The sequence below is a fragment of the Camelus ferus genome, chromosome 7 (genome assembly GCF_009834535.1).
Source record: "Camelus ferus isolate YT-003-E chromosome 7, BCGSAC_Cfer_1.0, whole genome shotgun sequence".
In the NCBI taxonomy this organism is placed as follows: Eukaryota; Metazoa; Chordata; class Mammalia; order Artiodactyla; family Camelidae; genus Camelus; species Camelus ferus.
Genome location: NC_045702.1, coordinates 68,817,684 through 68,839,144, shown reverse-complemented (window position 1 = coordinate 68,839,144; position 21,461 = coordinate 68,817,684). Strand labels below are relative to the sequence as shown.

Sequence of the window (21,461 nt, the reverse complement as noted above, 5' to 3'; positions counted from 1 at the left end):
TCACTATTTCTACTAAAAGTAAAAAAAAAAATCTTAACATTTAACAAGACATGTAGTTATAAAAGATACTGTGGGTTCTCATAAAGATGCTAGCAGCTGTATTAGCTCAACACTGTCCTGGAAGAACGATTCTAGCAGGGTGAAGTGGGTTGTGGGTCTTACTAGCCTTATATAGAGGTCTTAACCAGTGATTGCTTGAATTTCCAACCCACCTGTTCAAAGGATACACTTATCTAGTGCTTATTACTCCCAGGTTAAATGGAAGCACAGGTTACTAATTTAACAAGGCCAATATTAAAATAATTACAAAGTCTGGGTTAGACTACATCATAGTTAATTGAGTCTAAATAATGAACGTATATATTTACACACACCACCCAAATATTCTTGCATGCTAATGTCAATTTAGTTGAGATATAAGATAGTCCACTCAGGTAGAATGGAACAAAACCGCTGTGTCTCTGTTTCTTCTTTAACAACCAAAGATGTAATATATTTGGGTAGTTTAGTCTAGTCCTCAGTTTTAACGAAGGCTCTTGACAGAGTGCAGATTTTGATTAAGTAGGTCTGTGTGGGATCCGAGATTTTTGCATTTGTAATAAATTCCCAGGAGATGCATATGTTGTTAGTCCCAGGGCCAAATAAGAGTCCTTGGTAACAAGGGTCTATACCTGCTAAGTTTTCAATGATTTGAGCTACACATAAATAACACAATTCATTCTGTGAAGCACTGTTGAATAGAATCCTTTAACTTCAGCAAATCTTGTCTTTTTCAAAGGCCTGCAACTGTATTTTCCAAAGTCTATAAATTGATCATCACTTGCTACATGTAAAAGCTTTAGCAAAGTCAGAACCATGCAATTTTTTAAAATGGTAAATGCTAAAATGAACATGTTAGAGAGAGAACAAACATTTAGTTCAGAAGATAAGAGTTTTGTCTCAGTTTTCACATGATAGGTTACTACTGACCTCTTGCAGGTTACTTAAATTTTATTACCTGCAGTTTTCCATTTCACAGGGTTTTGGGGAGGATGAAGTGATCTAATGGGAAGCACTTTGAAGAATATAAAACACTATACAAACATAGGATTTCAGTTGTTCATGATTATTTCAATTATTTCTTTATATAAGGACATCAGTGTTTCAAATTATTGCTTTAATTATTAAAATTTTCAAATATTATGGGTAATACCATGCATTTACAGTACAGTAGATGCAATTTAATACTGCTGCTGATGCTTGAATCAATTTGTGGTTTTTGTTGAGTGGAAGCATTCCATTTACCCTATTCCTTTCCTTTTTCAACTCTTCCCTATTGTTTCTGCTTTAATGATGATTATGTATTTTGAGTGCTAATATACAGTTGTTTTCATAGATACCTAAACAAGACAAATAAAGGTATTTTCTAAACCAATTTGATATTTTCAACTTCGTTTTTAATAAATACAGGGTTTGTCTTCCTTTATTTTAGTAACACTAAAAATAGTTTCTAACGTCTTTAATATAAAGTTAGTTTTACTTTCTAGTGGACCTACGATATCTACATCTTTCTATTAAATAAGTATTAAAATATATACAAAACCATCATCTGAACAATGCTGAGTCTTATATAATTACATGTTATTGGAATAAATTTCTTAGACCGTATAACAAGAAATATTTACACATACTAATTAGTTTAAAACATCAAGGAAAAGTAGACTTCCTCATCTTTTAAAATAATATCCTCCAAAAGACAAACAAACTTATAAATAAAACAGAAACAGACTCACAGACATAGAATACTGACTTGTGGATGCCAGAAGGACGAGGGTGGGAAGGGATAAACTGGGAGTTTGAGATTTGCAGATACTGACTGGTATATATAAAATAGACAAACAAGTTTATACTGTATAGCACAGGGAAATATATTCAATACCTTGTAGTAGCTTATGGTGAAAAAGAATATGAAAATGAATTTATGTATACTCATGTATGACTGAAGAATTGTGCTGTACACCAGAAATTGACACAACGTTGTAAACTGACTATACCTCAATTAAAAAATATTAAAACAATATCCCTCAATTTGTTACTGTGGTCAAAAAATAATGCTTATAGAGCATTTGTAAGTAGAAAGGCAGGTAAAAAATACAACAACAATAACAACTTGCAGATTTATATAATAAAACCCAAAGAAATAGGAAAATTACTATACTTTCTATTTAATGATACAAAGGGAAGGCAGTGTAACTATTGGTATATAAAAATTCTATAGCAAATAGTTTGTTAAGTCAATGAAGACAATAAAAATTACCTAAGAAAACTGTTCAGAACATGCATTTTTAAGCTCCTATTCAACTATGACTTCAAATAATCAAACTAGGAATTAAAATATTAAAACAAATGAAATGCTTTTCCTTCTAGAAAATGGGTCAAGAACCATGTTTATTGCTAATGATTAATTTGTTACTTTTTATGTATGTCTTTTAAAAAGCTCAGAGACCAGTTGCAGTGACCTTATTTACTTATTTACTAGAAAGCAGCACAGAGCATCTAGAACTTCTGGAACATCTAGAAGCATTGAGAACTTCTGCTAAAACACTTGAATATAAAAGAATATTGTTTCTGGTTTCTCTCCATTCCCTAACTACTTCTTTCTAAACACCAATCTTTTTAAATCTCATTATTTTCGGGAAGACCTCCCTTCTTAAAAATTTATTTATAATTAGAAATGTATGCTATTAAAATAATATCTTCTAAAAATCTAGTCATATTATGTAGTTTTTCTGATTCCAACTGATTTCCACCATTTTCCTCAAAACTTAAAAAAAGTTTCCAATTTCTTGGGTTTTGAAACTCTCTTATGTACATATTCTCTAAGACAAGACTGCAGATAATATGGACTAAAAATAGTCTCCCTCATAAGTTGTCAAATCTCACTATCATTTTATAGCAAAAGCCTCAAGTCAGTGGTTCTCATATTGAGTCAAAGCCTGAAAATCAACTGAATCAAAAATCAATGTTTCATTGAAAGAAAAGTGCATAGTACTTTCTCTTACTTTACAGGCTAAACAAAAGTTTTAAGATACTAAGACATCTCTGACGTAAATACATATGATCCCACAGATGTGCTAAGACTCCCAGGGTTTCCATCTGATAAAGAGTTCTGTGCGTTATTATCCTGAAGGGCACTGATCTCTTTTACTCAGCTGTTTCTTGTAACAATTCTTGGTACCTAGAAAGTGCTTAATGTGTGCAGAAAATGGAAGTTGCCCAGAGTAATATGTTGGGAGCTAGCAAATGTAGCTAACTATTCACTGCGCTATTATCAGAAGCCCTTGGGAGACTTGTTTTTTGTTTGTTTGGTTTGGTTTTTTGGGGGGGTTGGGAGGTAATTCGGTTTACTTATTTATTTATAGAGGAAGTACTGGGGATTGAACCCAGGACTTTGTGCATGTTAAGCATGCATTCTATCATTTGAGCTATACCTTTCCCCCTGAAGCAATTGGAATAGAACTGTGGGGTACAGAGGAAAACAGCAGCATTTTATAGTAGTAACTGGGGGGATTAATAAACTTACATACAGAGAAATAGAAATACTGTTGAATGAGATAAGAAGGGACTAGATTTAGGAAAACTAAAAATATTCAACTTAAAAACAGAAAATAAATACATTGATAAACTAATTAAATTTGACAGTTTAATCCACCTAAAAGTGATCCATTCTTAACTTTTCATTAATAATGTAGCTATTTTACCTCTATCATATCACACTACACACTATTTAATTGTTTTTACTGACAACCATATGGTCAGATATAAAACGGCTCAGTAATTAATTATATGTTCCAGTAACATTCTGCAATGCTCTGAGACTGTGAAGAATTATTTACTATGTATCACATGTAATTTACATTATAAACTTCAGGGTTACACCTTTAGATAGGAGACTTTATGGTATAGTTTAAGGATTTTTATTTCAGTTTGCGGTAAGTTTTATTATAGTGATAGATGTTATTTATTATGGTTAAGTGATAATGACACAATATATTCAGGAAAATTCCTGCATCTTTTTCATCTTTCATGTCAGACTCTGCCCAGACATGTATAGATATGTTTTTTAGAAATTTTTTTCTTCATCTATTTTTTCCAACCTAGAAAACAAGTGATAGTTCCAAGTAATCAATCTTAATACCAAGACTTACTCAGCTTCCTCAGCTGCATTAAAGCGTATTAAAGCAAGTTTCATTTTGCTATTATTATCAGAATATTCTTCAATAACATATTAGTGGCATCTTTAGCTAACAAACTATGATCCTCCCAAGAACAGATAATTTGGGAATTTATGAGAAGCTTTCAGGAAGTATTGATAAATGGAGTTGCAGTACATTTATACAAAATATACATTACAAAATTAATTAAATGATTAAATCTGGGAGAGATCATTGCATACCTTTATGACATGGGCACCCTCTTTTTTGGTGTTACCTCTGCTCTACCACTACCAAATGGCTTTATCACTGCAGGATATCAAAGCTGGACCCCCTAATAGTCTGCCATTCTCCTATTTCCTACTGCCATATTTCTAGCTCCAGCCAGTCTTCTCAACTGACTTTAACAAACTGCTCTCATTCAGGAATTCAAAAAAAAAAAAATAAGAAAAGAAGTAAGAATAGCTCCAGTTTGAAAAAAAGTAGAAAATTAGTTCATATTTTAAGATTCATTAACATACAATTATCTCAAGGTCTTTCAAAGGCAATTACATGATAATTTTCCTAATTTGGGCAGTGACTGGTCGATCAGAGTTGGCTATAATTACTTTGATGTTTATAAAGAATGTGATTTTCCCCCTTTATTTTATTTAAAGGAAATCAACAGAAGTAACATCAGGGAGGTCAGTCATTAGTGTTCTTATGACAAACAGCAATATCCCACTACGTCAATAATTTCTCTTCAATCAAAGTATATAATATGATTACTTCAAATACATAGAAGTACATACAACATCATTGATCAAAGATGTTCTGTACCTTATTGGTTCAATCTTGTAAGCCCAGATTTTATCATTTCAACTGTTAGTATGACTAGATTTCCCTTTAATTCATCAAAAAATGAGTAAAGTTTTGTGGTAATCTCTGTGTTTTGCTCTCTATTTTCAGAATACTGTTATTTTTGTTTGACTTACAAGGTTGCTCTCCTGTCCTACAAAACATGGACATAATTTGTTCATTTACTCTTAAATGTGTTCAGAAAACACACTGATGAACAAACACTGACTGTATGGGCGTTAAGAAGTTAAGTGGCAGGCAGCATCTGATATCAGTCTTGGCATTATTAACTTTCAGGATCACTGAGATTAAAGTTTGCTAAATTATAAGTGGGTCAAACACAAAGTAAAAGTCCTCAAATTCAACTCTGTACTGACTCTAACCTAGATCCTGTTGTATGTTAAGCAGAAAAAGGCAGTGTGGATTTTAAGGGAAAGCTAAATCTGCTGTCAACAATGTCCCTTACACATTCAGGTAAGAATTTTATAAACATATAAAAGAGATGGCTCTCTTTGATATTGAAATCCCAGCATCATTTAAAATTAGTAATTAAATGAGCAAAAGAGATCATCTATATTTATATGAATTTAGGCAAATTTATAAGCATATTGAAGAGACATTTTTGATGGGTCCCCTATGCTAAGAGCCTACATTAAATGCCAAAATAGTTAAAATTGGGTAAATCATCAAAAATAATAAAAATTATACTTCTAATGAATAAAAAATTTACACATATTAATTTATAAAATAACTACTAATTATAATTAGTTTTCAAATGCATATCTTTATTTTTGAATCAATATATTTTAAAATAATAACAGTAACATATGTAAAATGGTATAGAGTTTAAAACAGAATTTATGTGTTGATCCAAAGTACCACAGGAAACTGACAGATCGCCGAGAGGAAGGTGTGGGAGGCTGGGGTGGGAAGTGAAGGGATGTAATTTTCTCTCGTCTAGTTTCTTAAATCATACAGTGACACAAACATTTCTAAGTTAAAAATATTCCTTTTAAGGGCATATAAACAGACTTAAATCTTCCTTACTAATATTAACAGGAAATATTACTAATATTAACAGGAAAACATTTTAAAGATCCTTCTCCTGCATAACATTTTACAATTTATGTTTAGTTGATATATGATGTTTAGGGAATTTCTATGTCATCTGTAAGTAACTTAGTAATAAATATATCACTAAGCTTAGAAAAAATCCTTTTTCTCCTTATTGAAGCAAAAGAGTAGTAGATCTATTTTTATCAAAATGTACCTACATCGTTAGGCAAGAAATCCTGTGCAGAGACTTAGTCTAAGAAAAGGGCATGGATCACTATCACTTCATCTCGTCTTGTTTCCTTAAGTAGTTTTCATTGCTTTCCTAGAAGCACATGGCCGTTCAATTAAGTGAGATTGCGCATTCTACTACATCTTTCGTGGCCTGACATACTTAGGTATTGCTATTGTTCTAGTCTTTAAAATTCTTACATAATGTTATGAAACCAGCTAACATCAAAAGAGTTGTTTTATTTGTTATTTTGTTTTTGGTAATAATAATCTCTTTTCCAAGTGCTTTATAGAAATTTACTTCTACATGGTCCTCATAACAACCCAACAAGGGAGGTACTATTATTATTTCCACTTGAAAAAAGGGGACATGGAGCACAGAGAGCTTACAGTAGCTGTCCACAGCTGCTCAGCTAATGTCCACGTCAGACAGTCAATTCCACAGGCTCATGCTCTTAATCACCATCTCAAAGGTTACAGATGACATCTTCACATGAAAAAATTAAAAGCTAAGCTGTGATATGGCAGGATAAATGTATATCCTATATTCATCAATGCAGTCAATTTTTAAAAATTATTTTGGAAAAACTAAAAATATTAACCTAATGATTGATTGATTTAAGTATGAGGATTGCACTTAATAGAACTAATACTCTGAAAAATACATTTTATTGAAAATTACCCTTGGTTCATCATTTAATTGTTTTGTCTTCTAATTTTGTTTAGCCTAATTTGATTAAAAACTTTACATACTATTTTAATGCTAAAGATAAATATTCTATACATTTTTGATATACTAAGTGCCCACATAATGACAATAATCAATCAAATAAAACAAAACAGATTAAGAAAGATGGACATAACCTTCAGACTGGTTTACTGTATTAATTTGCCAAATGTGCACTATGTACTATGTACAGAGCTGGTATGCAAATGACAGCAGCAGCTACCACGGTTGTAACGAGCGTTTACCATATTATCAGGCACCGTTCTCACTACCTTACATGGACTGTCTCAGGCATCCTAAAGAAAACAGTGTATTAGTTTTAACCCTACTTTACAAATCATAATGGGTGATGATAAATAAGTAAAGTAAATTATCCCCAAAGTCACAAAGCTAGTAGGTGGAGGACCTGGGATACAAACTCATACAATTTGACTCCAGAGCCTGCAAAGCAGATTCATTGAAGAGTTTTTCATTTGGTATATCCTAGAGGGTAAGGCAAAGTGGTAGGCCCTGTGATAAATCCAAAAATGCATTTATATGCTCTTGAAATTCAAAGGTGGGAAAGATTAAAATCCATTGAGAGAATGGTATGGTTAAGTGAAAAAGATAGTAAATTTAAGGGCAATCAGCACTAATGGAGTCTGTTAGTGTTTAATATTGGAGAGGTCAATTAGGATTAGATGACAAAGAACCTGACAGGCAGCGAAATCTGGATTCAATTCATTTGTAAATTGAGAGATATAAATGATTTTGAATGGGAAAGTATTGTGATAGCCATCAGAGCTGTACATAGGGAGACATCTGCCAGTGGAATCTAAAAAGGAGTAGTATATATGGCTTACTGTGTTAGGTAATCCTACAAAATTAGGCATGAACAATAATTTATTGACTAAAATATATTTTAATCATCAAAAATGGTATGCAGAATAGTTTTGTCCTAAGCTTGCAGACATTATTTCCTGGCATGGTTATCTAACTTGGTATTTGTGAAAACAAACAGCAGACTATATATTCTTATGAGTCAACATTTCTCTTTGACTCAGGATTAATTTTATTGGGCATGCGAAGATTACACTTCAGAAAACAGTTGGGGTAAATATATTAACAAAAATTTTATCAGTGTAAAAACGCAGGTTACTTCAAACATTTTATCATTTAGATATTACAATATTAGCTTTTGAGACAAAATATGATTAAAACTTTCCAGTCTGAAAACTTCTGAAATTTTCCACTATGAAAGTATTTGTGTCAAGTCAAGATTACATTTAATAATATCGTAAACTTATTCCTTATACTCAGAATGATTAGAATGTAAGAAGTGTTTTTTTTTTAAGTCAAAACTATCCATGTCATTAAAATTCAGTGAGATTGCTTGCCATCATTCAGCTTTATCTGGCTAAAATCCTTTAATTCCCCAGCCCCTGCTGTTGGGGAGCTCTAGGCTCATCACACTTAACCTCTGCCTCAGCTTCTCAGAAAAGAATTTGTCTCAGTCCATTCATAGTTTCAATAGTTAAGCAAGCCACACGCAACTGCACACTGGTCCTTTACCCTGAGCACACTAATCTGATTGTTTTCCACTCTACAAACTCTGGGTCAACAATCAAGCTGCCGCCAGAAACTAATTAATTTGCAAACAGGCTTCTGTTTTCACAGAGGGAAAGCTTTTGAGAGCCATGTCAAGAGAGGCCAGTCACACCATGGTTACACGCATTGTCATGGCATCCACTTCTCGGGGTAAATCTCTTGCTTGATGTCACTGCACACATGAACCCAGATTACTCAGTCAGCAGTAAATCCCTATTGAGGCCCATGGAACTCTGAATGTAGTGACTCTCGAAGAGGAAATTAGTATAGACAGGCTCTGTATTCATTAAACGGATGGTGAGATGAGAGAGAGACTAGTGTTAAGAACCACAAGGAAAAAGGGAGGTGGCTTTAATTTAAAAGAATATTCCAAGATATTGTCTCACTTTTATACATTTTCATCGATTTTAATTTAAAAAGTGGGATTTTCTTTAGTAAATGTAATCAGATCCTTAAATGTTATTTTCTACTCTCACCATTCAACTATAAATTCTGAAATAAGAGGTTCAAAATTTGTGATTAATATGCCATATTTGAGGGTTGCACTTTTTAGTCCATCATTACAGGTGTTAAAATAGCATATCCTAACAATTTTAGTCAGCTACATTTTCACAGAGGTCTGAAAAAAAATCACCTTCCAAACATTGCCATTAATGAGTTAACTTCTATTCCAAAGTTGTATTCATTTTCCTCATTAGTGCAGTACAATTTCAAACAAAACTGGTTAAAAGTGATTACATTAGGCAAAACATGATGCAGAAAATAGGTCCTCAGAAAAGATCAAGTAAAGGTATACTTTGGTAACTTTTGTTTTTATAAAAAAGGGCATATTTAGTGAGTTTATTGTTTATCATCATTTAAAGAGTAAAATAATTTCAGGGTACATATTTAGTTTTTGAAAAGATTATATTTGTGGGTGATGAACATTCTTTATCAGGATGAAGTTCTTTCTTGGTAATCCATGAGAAAAAAATATAATTACTACATTTAGTTATAGATGTAAGTACTTATCTTCAACTATTACATATCCATGTTTCAGCATAATTTCACCCAAAATAACCAAGAATACTGTAACTTTTATTTATGACTCTATACATTGATACTTCAGAATTGCTAACTAATAAATAAGAGAGTAATTCATAGAGAATGTGACTCAAATGTTAAAAAAAGACGCTATCCTTGTTGCTTCTTTCATACAGGATGTTTGTGGTTGCTCTTGTTGCTTTAACTGAATGGTCACACTCAACTTCTAGGATATTCACCTGCTCATAAAACCATAAAATAAGTTTTCTAGAGGCCTTTTTTCCCCCAAAGTCAGCAAAACATTACTAACTTACTTAAGCCAAAGAAATAATTCAAAATGGCAACATTAAGAAGTCTGACATTAATGCAAAACTAGATGATTCATTTTATTTATTTAAAAAAATCCAATTGGATACTCTGATATAGTTCATATCTTTAAAGATGGTAGACTTAAAATAGTATATCAAAAGAGTTGTACAAGTGACTTGGATTAGGTATCTATGCCCACGCAATATTAATTTGTGATCTGAGTTCATTTGCAGTCACATTTCTTGGTTCTATTTTCAAAAAAAAAAATCTTGTGGAGAAATCTGAATCTTTAGAGAACATGGAAATCTCCTAGTGCATGACCACAGAGGAAGCTACGCCAATTCCAGTATGGGCAGGCCAAGCTGGTATGAGTGTTACAAGTGAGAGGAAGCAGAATGATGACTTGCATACCACTTCAGTTACAGAAAAAAACCAAGTGGGTTGGTCTATTCACAAGCACAATCTTTTTAGGAAATTCCACTAAAAGAAAACAGGTCTTCCTGAAATGAGTGGGAAGGCCTCACATTCTGGACACTGTAATTAGGTCTCTTTGCGTGCACTGGGCCTTGGCTCTCTCAAGGATCCATGTGGTTTCATATATTAAACCCAAGTCTGACTGCCCTTTCACCCTGACTCAAATATAATCACTCACAGAATGAGTGTGACCAAACTTACTAAGCGTGCTCCACCCAATGGAAGTGCGATAAAGGATACAGAGAAAATTCACATTTATTGAGTAAGTGCTTACTACATGCCAATCATTTGCTTTCTACACACTGTAATGTAGTCATTTTCCCCCCAACAAATTTAAGAGGTAGGGAGTATTATAATTCCATTAATAATGATGCCCAAGATCAAGTGACTGTAGCCACTCTGAAGACTATCGTCTTTCCTTCTGTCATATAGCATTCCAACATTAGTCCAAGACATAAACAGTATTAGAAACAGTGTCAATCAAACAGAAAAATAAATGTAGGCTGGCTATCCAACTGCTCTAATGAATGACTATTATGTACAAGAACTAGGTGACAGTATTTACATAGCAAATGATAACAAACCATTACTTTTATACTAGTGTAAACTTTTTTTTACTATAAATATACAGAGAACAAGTTTTAAGTTTTCCTAATTTTCACAGTTAGTAAACCAAAATTAGAATTGAAGTTTAAAGTAATGTAATACTGAGAGAACCTATGAAGCATAAAAAAATAGTGAATTTGGGAGCATCAGGTCAAATGCATACCTTGTACGTTTTCTGAAATCATAAGTTGTTCTAACATCTAACAATCTTAAACTAGGGGTTAGTATAAATGATGATTTTTAAAAAGCAGTTATGCAAAAAATCAATAGATTTCACCTATCTTATGTTTCTTCATCTAAGAGTGTTACTTATTCTTAATATTTCCTAGTAAAATGAAATGCAATTTAAGCCATTACTGCTACTATTTTAAAAATGTAAGTTTCAGCAAGTAATGAAAATAGTAAAATTCCATTAAAAAGTTTAAATACTTCAAGATCCAATTCTAGACAAAAGTTTTGTTTTTTACCTTTGTTTAGCAGGAACAAAAATTGAAAGTCATCTAAAAGAGGCCAACTAATTTTTTCAAAATAATTGAATTAGTTTGAATTGATTTGATTAAAGTAAAGTAAGTCCTGTGCCAAAATTAATTTTAATAGCCTGGAAGACCTTTCAAAAAGTACCTTACAAGGTAATTTATTACCTCTGGCAGCACAAATGATTCTGTAGTCTCTGCTGATGCCTCAAAACTCATTTATTCTATGAAAGTATATGTAAACATTATGTTTCCAATTTTGCTCTGCAGTGGTGTTTAATTTCACAAAGCTTGTGACTCACACAGTCCCCTGGTTCTATCCTGAATGTGTCTGCATCCTCCATCTTGCAGCAGTTCTGGTTTCTGCACCCTGTCAAGTGTAACCTCTGTGCTAATTTGGCAAAATCAGTTCTCACATTTACTGCTGAGAAACTGATAACTGAATTCTCAAATGAACTACACATTTACGGAGATGAAGTACAGAGCTGTGGACAATGACTGTTTTCCCACAGTGTAAATTCTTCAGACTCAGCTGTCAACATGTGAGTGTGTAGCACAAAAGCAGCTTTAACTTGACTTTTTTTCCTCCAAGGCCATAAAAATGAAATGGATACTATACTCTCCTTTATGTTATTCCATATTCTAATGAGATTTTCTTTCTCATGGACAGTGAAAGTTCTGTATGCCCTTTAGAGTTCTTAGTAGATCAAAGTCTCATTTTGGCTGAATAAAAAAACATTTTCCCTCCTACATAAATATTTCAATTAGAGAACAGACCAGATAGATATATTGAAAGAATTTTTTTCTAACTAATTTTGACTCCATACAAAGCCCAGGTTTAATAATTGACAGTAGATATTCCCAAAACTGTCCCCTGGGATTTTGGACTTTGGCTCTTCATGGCCTTACACAGATAGCCTTATCATGGTCTCAGCATCTTTTCTTTTCCTTGGTGAGGGTTCCTATTTCTCAGATGGTCACCTGGGCACCACTGTAGCTCCTCTATCCCCAGAGGTGGATATCTGACTGTATGTCCAAACCCCTTTGATTACCACAGGGTTTGTATTCAATCATGAATGATCTTAGGCATCATCTACATTTAAAGAACAACAACTGGGAATTGATGTCAAACTTACTGAAAACTTGGGAGAGTAGGAAATAAGGGAAACTTTAAGAAGTGACACTTTTGAAAAGAAAGGGCTAGTTAACAGTGACAAATATCACAGGAGAGTTTGTCTAAATGGAGACTGATGAAAAAGTAGAGAAAGTCATTAGTGACTTTTGGTGGAACAGTTTTATGGGATCGAAGTCAGGTTGAAAGTGGCTAATGGTGGTGAAATGCTGAGAATACAAGTACCCAACCAGGCTAGACATTCAGACATCTAGGGACTTGGTGGTACACCATGATTAAAGGTAGGGGTTTGGATAGGGTAGATGAGCAACTTTTCATGTCAAGGAAGAAATTAGTGGCAAAGAAGAGATAAAGACAGGAAAAAACGTAAATTGGGTAAATTTACAGAAAAAATCAATGCAAAAAAGTCAAAAGTGTCAAAGATCAAAGGCAGAAGGGTCAAGGGTAGAAGGTAAAAGGCACAGCATTTTCACTAATACATGAAAAATAATTGGACAATCAGAATTGTTGTAAAAGGAAAGAGATGCCGACTGAGGCAATTTGAGGTATGCTTTATGTTTTAAATAGTCACTTTAGAGTTGGGATATATCAGAACAAAGACCGTCACACACAACTTACAGCCTACTAAAATTTCAGTGAGGTTCAGCAGCAGACTGTGATTTTTCTCCAACGAACCAATGCAAGATAGAGGGGAAATGAATTTGGGTATCCCTGGAAGAGCAGGAGAAGCAAATGTGGTAGAAGTTCAAAGAGTGAGACAATCAAGCATCTTACTGAGAACACAGATGGACTGTTTGCCAAGCTTCATCCTTATTAATGAGGCTTGTGAAACAGGGGAAAGCTCATGCATGGGAGTTAGGGACTGGGAAGATGTACTGTACAAGACTGAAGGCAGATAAAAATGGAGTTCATTATCTAACAATAAAAAATAACCATTTTAATACAGTGGGGACCTATCAAAATCTTTGATGAATATGGAAGTGATTAATTTAAAAAATGAAATTCTACACAGAAGACTTATATATGGATTATCTGGTTCAAGAAATGAAAATATTATTTATTTATTTTAAGCATATATATTTTATAATTTTCTCCTATGGTAAATTTATCTATATATTAAAAAGAGAAAGAAAGTAAAAAAAAAAGTATATGCTTGTTCAAGTAGTGAAGCCAGCACCTGAAATTCAGGAAACTGGGTTCTTGTTCCAAACCTATTACTGGGTTAGGTGTAATTTAAGGTGAAATATTAACTTTACTTTCCCAACCTATAAAACAGGAGAAAGAATTTTTGAAAGATTTAAGAAGAATCAGATGAAATGATATAACAGTTCCTCGAAATCTCAAAAACACTTTCAATGTAATGTTGTTTTTGTATTATAATTTTTTAAAACATTCAGTAATTTATAAGATGCTCTCAAGGCAACATGAGAGGAGTGGGGGGAAAATACTAAATCATGAGATTTGTTGTGGTGTCCCTGGAAGACAAGATTGGCAAGTCAACTTATCTTTTTCCATTGCCTCTCTTCCGTAGCTCCAGCCCAGATCTATTTCTTTCCATAGTTAACTACTGAGAAACTTTAGTTTTGGCACAAAGCAAACATTTTCCTGAAGTTTTTAATCTCTATTTTCTCTTTTTGCCCCACTTTCTCACACCCACAGCCATGAAGTCACCACCATGAGTTCAATTGCAACTAAATCTCAACTCAAACACTGTCTGCACCATACAGGGAAAGCTCTCCCCTGACTTACTATAGTTGCACGTGTTATTTGGCTGTGCTCATGCACGCACCACTTACCATTGAGCCACCTGGAATCGTGCTGCTCGGTCCTGATTGGGTGGTGATGCCCAAGAGTTCGGAAGATAGCAAAGTCTCGCCCCATAAAATCAGCTGCTGTTCCAGAGTATAGTTCTTCATCTGCGTTGTGAGCAAATAAAACCATATAAACAAACTCTTAATTTAACTAAGGTGATACAAATAAAAGAAAACAAACAAACAAACAGAATGTAAGTTTCACACTGAGGCTGTGTTAAAAAAGAAAACAGAAATGTCCTCTGCATCATTACGCAAAGCTACTCAAGTTTATCCTATGTCTTTCCTGAAGGGAGTATTTTATTAAATGATCATTCACAGATTAAGTATCTCACTACTCACTTAGCACTAACTTTGAAAAACTGAGCAAAATATGATTCTGTGGACACTACTAAATATGAAATTTTATATTTCCTATTATGACCAAAGACAAAGTACAAAATGCAAACCATATTTATCACATTCTCTGCTTTTGTATGTTCAAAGTTACTTTGGTCCCAATATCCTTATTAGGGTAAAGTTTCATTGTAAAACTTGCTCATAGTTTTGATTTTAATGGATATTAAATTTCTAATATACTTCCTTTTTAGTGGAATCTAAATTAACGAGATCTTGTTATAATTTAGAAAAGACTAATATTTTCCTTGCCAAGATTTTTCTTGCCTTTCATTTTTAAATACAGCAAGTGGCAAAAATATTCTAACTTGGTATCATATAATCCAAAATCAAGTTCATCACATAGACTTAGATATAAAAGAAACATGTTTGAAGAAAGAGAAATTTTGATAAACAAAGGCCATAATCACTACAGCTCAAGATTTTGTTATGCTTTTTGACTTATTTCTACTTAAACTGAATTAACTCTGGTCAGAGTTTTATTAATGGAAGAATCATAAGCAGAAGGTTAGAATGGAAAGGAAAAGGAAACAAGGAGAAAGAGAAGCTAATATTTACTGAATACCATTTGTGCTTGCCAGGCAGTCATGTGCTGGCTTGACATTTTCAAATTATCTCATTTAGCTCTGTCAACAACTCCACGACGTAAATGTATCCCTATTTCACAGTTCAAGAAACCCAAGGTTGCTCAGCTAATGACTAGGCAAGTCAAGGTGAAAGTTCAAACTCAGGCCTGTTTAATCCAAGTCTCTTATACTAAATACATATCATACAACCTTTCAATAAGCCCAAGTTTGTAAGAATGACATTTTCCTTCCTTTAAACAAAAAGCGCCTCATATTATCCCATTCAGAAAACACATTATTGCCTGCTTGCTTACAGTGAATTATCAGCAAAACAACAATTAATGCAACATTTTCTCCAATAATCTATCATAGTAACAGTAAAACTTAATGCTATCGCATTGATTATTTGGATATGTTAATGTTTCTGAATTTACTGGCTTGAAAAGTACTCAAAAATAAAATAGGCATAGATAAAGTATAACTTAAACATCTGTATACCACTATCATTTCCAAAGGACTCTAGTATGTATTAGAGAAACCAAAAACTTTCTGTTCACCTTCAGCTATAAATACCTTTGGGAAAGTCATATTAATCTGATCTTTATGATACTCTTTGTTCACATTCTCAATTCTCACTTGTAAATAAGGGGCTTGGAAATGAAATTAGACATTTTCAGTGACCCAACCCAAATTAATTCCTTTGGTAGAACTATGGTTCTCTGATGTTTCTGAATTCACCAGGCTTTGGTGAACTTCCAAAGCACTGCAGAATAGCTACATAGAATTACTAAGCAACTGCAGGTTATAACTTTAAATATTAATGGAAAGACAACTTATCTTAGAGGCTGAGTTTTAAAAATTGATCACTTATTTTGAATTGTCAATCAAGACAAATAAAAATGATGGCTTGACAATGTATTAAGTACAATTTACTATCTAAATTAATGGTACTCATATGATACAAATTGTTGTACTATGTTATCTCTGGGATTCAAAAGCATCTTGTCTTCTCTTCACTTAATTAAATACTAAGTTCAAATCTGACTTGCTCTTACCATACTATGCTGCAATAATGCTTTATCTGCCTAAAAGATAAAGAACCCTTTTCTAAAAGCACAAAACCACTATGAATAAGCCGTCCATAAATTTCAATCGTACTTTGAAATATTTTAATGCCTTTGGTCTCCTTAATTTAACCTACATTCCATCACTGTAACACTTTTATTGATATTTTATTTTTTACAGATAATTAATTTACTGATAGATGCAATGACTTATTTCCTTGAACTATCTGAATAAGACACAGTTTAAAATGTGTTATGAAATCAGCTTAAAATGTTCATACCAATTTCAAATATTTTCATGTTGGAACAGCTATCATAGGATGACTTCTGTCCTCTTTATCTTGAAAATCAAAAGCATTAAATTATTAGTTGAACTTCACTGCCCACCCTGCCACATGTTAGGTGATAAAAATCAGGAAAGGTGACAATCGAACAACCAAAAGGTGAAAACTGAGCAGTTTCATGTCAGAGTGTAGTCAGACCAGGCCTAACAGGAGGTATAACCAGAAACAGAAGAGTGAAGAATGCCATCAGTTGGGGCGAACTGGCAATTGCCAAGGCTGGGAGAGTTTAGGGTATTAATGCCAGCTGCTGCTTTCCGCGCGAAAAATGCCGGGTCTGGTGGCTGCCAGCCCTAACATGTCTGGTCGCAGGAGAAGAAGCTGCTGAAGCCCTGCTGTGCCTGCCGGGAGACCAAGAAGATGTGTGATGTGTGCATCACTGAGAAAGGAGAAGAGCACTGTGGACTCCTAATTGAGGCCCACGAGGAGTGCAAGAGAGCCCTGGGATTTAAGATATGAAATGGTGGTCTGCTCTGGGAGTGAATGATTCCTGAAAAATGAAGATTCAGTAACTTGGGAGTTCTTTGCTGAACTCTGATAAATAAAAAAGTATTTACAATTTATTAAAAAAAAAAAAAAGGAAAATATCCCTGGTCAAAAAACAAACAAAAAAAGAATGCCATCAGTCAATCTTTTTTCTTTCATGTAGTTTGCTTCATTGTAAATAAAATTCATAATTGTGGTTGCTATTATAATATAAACTCTATTCTAGATAGAGATGAAATTACAAAAACTACAACCAAAGAAATACTATTTGGATATTGATAGGTATTTGTTTCTCATAATCACTTGATTAGTTATTTTATAACATAACTAATTTTTTTATCCACTCCCATGGGAGGAAGGCAAAAATCAATATAAATGAAGGCAAAGGCAGAAAGACTGATTTTGTTTCTCTTTTGACAACAGTTAAGTAGGTGACTCAGAGAATGTAGAAAAGTTCATAAGTGGAAGAGCTACCGACTCAACTTACTACTGAAAACAGAATTTAGAGAGAATTCACTAAAAAACCAAAGGAAGGTTTCAGTTAAGGCACCAGTCGCCTCCAGTCATAGGAAATTACCTCCTACTTAAATATTATTTTTAGCAAGCGTCAACATGATATCTATGAGCTGGAGGGCACCAGATGATTAGGTGACCATAAGGGCACATTCTCATATAGTCAGTGCTCAATATCAGTAACCATTCCTTGACTCCAGGCTTTAGATAGAATTTTCTGCTGAGATGTCTACAGGATTCTTATCAGGACTGATTCCTCCAGAAATTGTATGACATATTTGTCATTTGGTCCAAATGTATATAGGTGACAGAGTATCCTACTCTTGAATTCTCTTTAAGCAGATATATTGTATCAACTCAGAGTATATTTCATTTCATGTAATTGTGCTATTACCATTCTTTATTAAAAACTTATTACATTCTATGGCTAACATATATACTTTTGGATTTTCCATATTTACTAAAGAAAAGATGGCATTTGTCCATCTTTATTAAGTTGATGACAGAATATCAAGGAATTGTTATATATACCAAAAAGTGGTTATGGATACTCTGTCCAACAAAGTTTTGAAGTCTTTCTACAAAAATACCATATAGGCAGCATGATGTCTCAAAAATAATACATCAAACTAAGATAAATTAGTGCTGATAGATGTAACTAACAAGCTAGAAATTTTCAAATATGAACGTTGCTATTTCAGTCAGTACACTGCCATTCTTTCTTAGCTGTAAGCTTTCTTAACTATCTCAAAGGAGAGCATTCTTCACAGAGATGAACAGAAAGTTTAGTGACCTGCATTCCCACTATGGCAGCGTTACCTGAGAAGCATGTTAAAAACCAAAGTTCACGTCTACTCTGTGCTTTCTGTTCACAGCTCAAAACAAAGTAAAAATGTGGCTTAGGTCAGTTAATGTATTAGATTACAATTCCTAAGAAGGGTGTGGTGAGAAGAAACAGAAAATGGGGAAAAAAAAAAAAACCCAAAAACTTTCCTGAGGAAATCACAGCATTACTAACACAGGTGTAAAGTGTGACATGGATGTGAGCAAAAATCAAACAAACCTAAAGACCAAGCCATTATGTTGTTAACACCTTAAGCAAATCCTATTCGCAGGGTAGCAGAGTGATTAGAAACAGAGGGAAAAAAATACGGGTCTCTCCCTCTCTTCTTAGACACATACACACACACACACACACACACCAGACACAGCACGGATAAAATCACTTCTTGAGAGTGTAAGGGTATGGGAATAATTTTACATTTTTAAGTTTGTTAAGCACATTCTCTGTACCAATAAATATGCTGGGTTTGTTACTTACATTGTTCTTTTAAAACTAACATTTTTGAGTAGTTAATATATGCAAATGATACAAAATTGAAAATATAAAATTTATATGGTACCAAATCTTCTCCTAGCCTCCCTACAGGCAACCACTATTATCAGTTCTTTTTTTTTTTTTTGATTATTAGTTTCTATTTCCACACATATTCCAGAAATATGTGTACACCCAAACGTAGTATGCTTTTACGTTCTTATTTAATTGACACAACAAACTAGTGGAATTAACATGACCATGCCATTTTACACTGAGGCTCAGAGAGGTTCAAATAATTTTCTCAATTATAGTTAATTAATTTGGGGAGTGCCTTGTTTGCTCCAACACCTAGTAAGAGCACATTCTAATGTCAAATTATGTTCTTTCCTGAGGCATGACAGAATTCTAGCTTGGAAAAATAAAACATGGCTAAAAGTCCCAGACACCCTGAAACAGAACTTCATAACATCTCTTAGTGATGGAAAATATTAGCACAGCAATGCCTGGAGAAGACTTCAATGAGGAAATAAAACTGCTTTCAAGTTGACTATTCCTTTCACATCATGAAAATGTGAGACGATAGTTAAGAGTGGAAAACACTGGGTTTTATTCTTGTGTGAGGTTCACACATGGCATTTATTCTGAGCAGGGGAGCAAGTGCTATTTTTAATATAAAAATTTTTAAGCAGAGTCAAAAAATATTTAGAGGTGGGTAAAATAAAAAATAGTAAAAAATAAATATGGGAGCAATTTCATATTAACAAAATCTTATTAAAAGAGACTTGAAAAATTAACTTCACTATGATGATTTGTAAACCTTGGGACATATTACAGGATTTGGAGGCTTAACTCAGTAACTATTCACTGCTCAGGAAAGATTCCATATTTTCTGTGGTCATTAGCTTAAAAACCCAAAGCATTTTGGAAAGAGGTTATACTAAACCTTGATAGATTCTATAAACCAAAATTTTAAGCTGTTATCTGGTTTTGAAATTGCTTAATAGAGGGATAGGTGATACAGAAAGAATCTGATGTCAAGGTCCATCTAGCCAGTTTGTCAGTGTTTTGAGATAAAGGTGAAATTTGACTTCCCAGTATTGGGGAAGGAAGCAGCTTGGAAGCACCAGGCAAATTTCTCCTACGTGCGGAAATAAGAAGAATATATTCAAACTCTTTTGGGCGAACAGGCTTTTGCAATAGCTGTTTTTTAATATACAATGTACAATCTGTATAACTCAGTAACAGTTGTTACAGTTGTATGTAAAAGTCTGGGAAGTGCTGAAGAAAATATTTATGTTAAAAGAACTCACTCTAGTAAATTAGTAAGCCATATTTTTAAAGCAGCAGAAGAGAAAATGCCAAGAAAAACCCAACAAGGGGAATTAAATTTACCGTGAGAGAAAGAATTTATAGCACAGTTATAAAAGAAGCAAATAACCTCAATAAAGGAAGTCACAGCTTTTGAATTAAAATGGTGTTGCAGATATTGTGAGAGATTTTAGCAGTTCGTATGGCCTGCTCATTTTTCTGTATCTTGCTATTCGACTGGCTCAGAAATTAATTTATCTCAGCTTGAATAATCTTCCTTGTCAATAAGCATTAAGTAACTCTGAAAGTTACTCAATTATTTTACAGTATTGGCTAGGTGAGATCTGGACTTCCATCTAAAAGCTGCTTCTCTGAAATAGCTATTGTTCTTTTTTAGCCATACATCCTCATTTTCTTTTTCTTTTCACAAACCTATACAACTTTTTCAAAGACATTCTAATATAAAACCAAAACCATGGCGTTTCGTATTTTTTGTGGACGCTGCGTGGTTGCATTTCATATGAACTATGTAATCCTTACTTGTCATCTTCCTTTCTCAATGGAATATTAAAATAAATAATGAAGCAAATCCCTCCTGAGAAACATACCACAAATTAAAGCTGCTCTAGGCACAATTTTACATACTACTTTTTGAGGAATATCTATTTTTTTCCACTGTGCAATTTAAATAAGTATAGGCTTCAAGTTGAGACAAGGTAGGACTCCTCCCCTCTGTTTAAGACCATTTTCAAATTTCTGCGTGTGCACTTAAGGAAGTCACACTTAAGTAATCACTAGGCCATCTGTGAATAGGAAAATTATAAGTGTGTTACATTTGCTGCATTCCTTCAGGTCTTAAACTTTTGTTAAAGTGCTCCATAAATGGATCAAATGGACTGAAATTGTCTACGTTTTGAAAGCAATAGAGATAATTCATGCTGTAATGGTTTTATTCTTAATAGAACAGGGATTGGTGAAATAGTGATAAACACTAGAGGATACTGGAAAAAATA

The 21,461-nt window shown here is 33.5% G+C and overlaps 1 protein-coding gene and 1 pseudogene across 5 annotated transcripts in view; one reads left to right on the top strand and one right to left on the bottom strand.

The window, feature by feature from the left end:
- The window catches only part of SEMA3A (semaphorin 3A), a 434,105-nt gene that overhangs the window by 65,567 nt on the left and 347,077 nt on the right, over positions 1-21,461 (bottom strand). For all 5 annotated transcript variants that reach the window (XM_032484103.1, XM_032484104.1, XM_032484102.1 and 2 more), the window contains one exon: positions 14,442-14,561. In XM_032484103.1, coding sequence (XP_032339994.1) covers positions 14,442-14,561 — 120 coding nt within the window. The remainder of the gene's footprint in view (positions 1-14,441; positions 14,562-21,461) is intronic.
- LOC102517311 lies at positions 17,092-17,428 on the top strand (annotated as a pseudogene).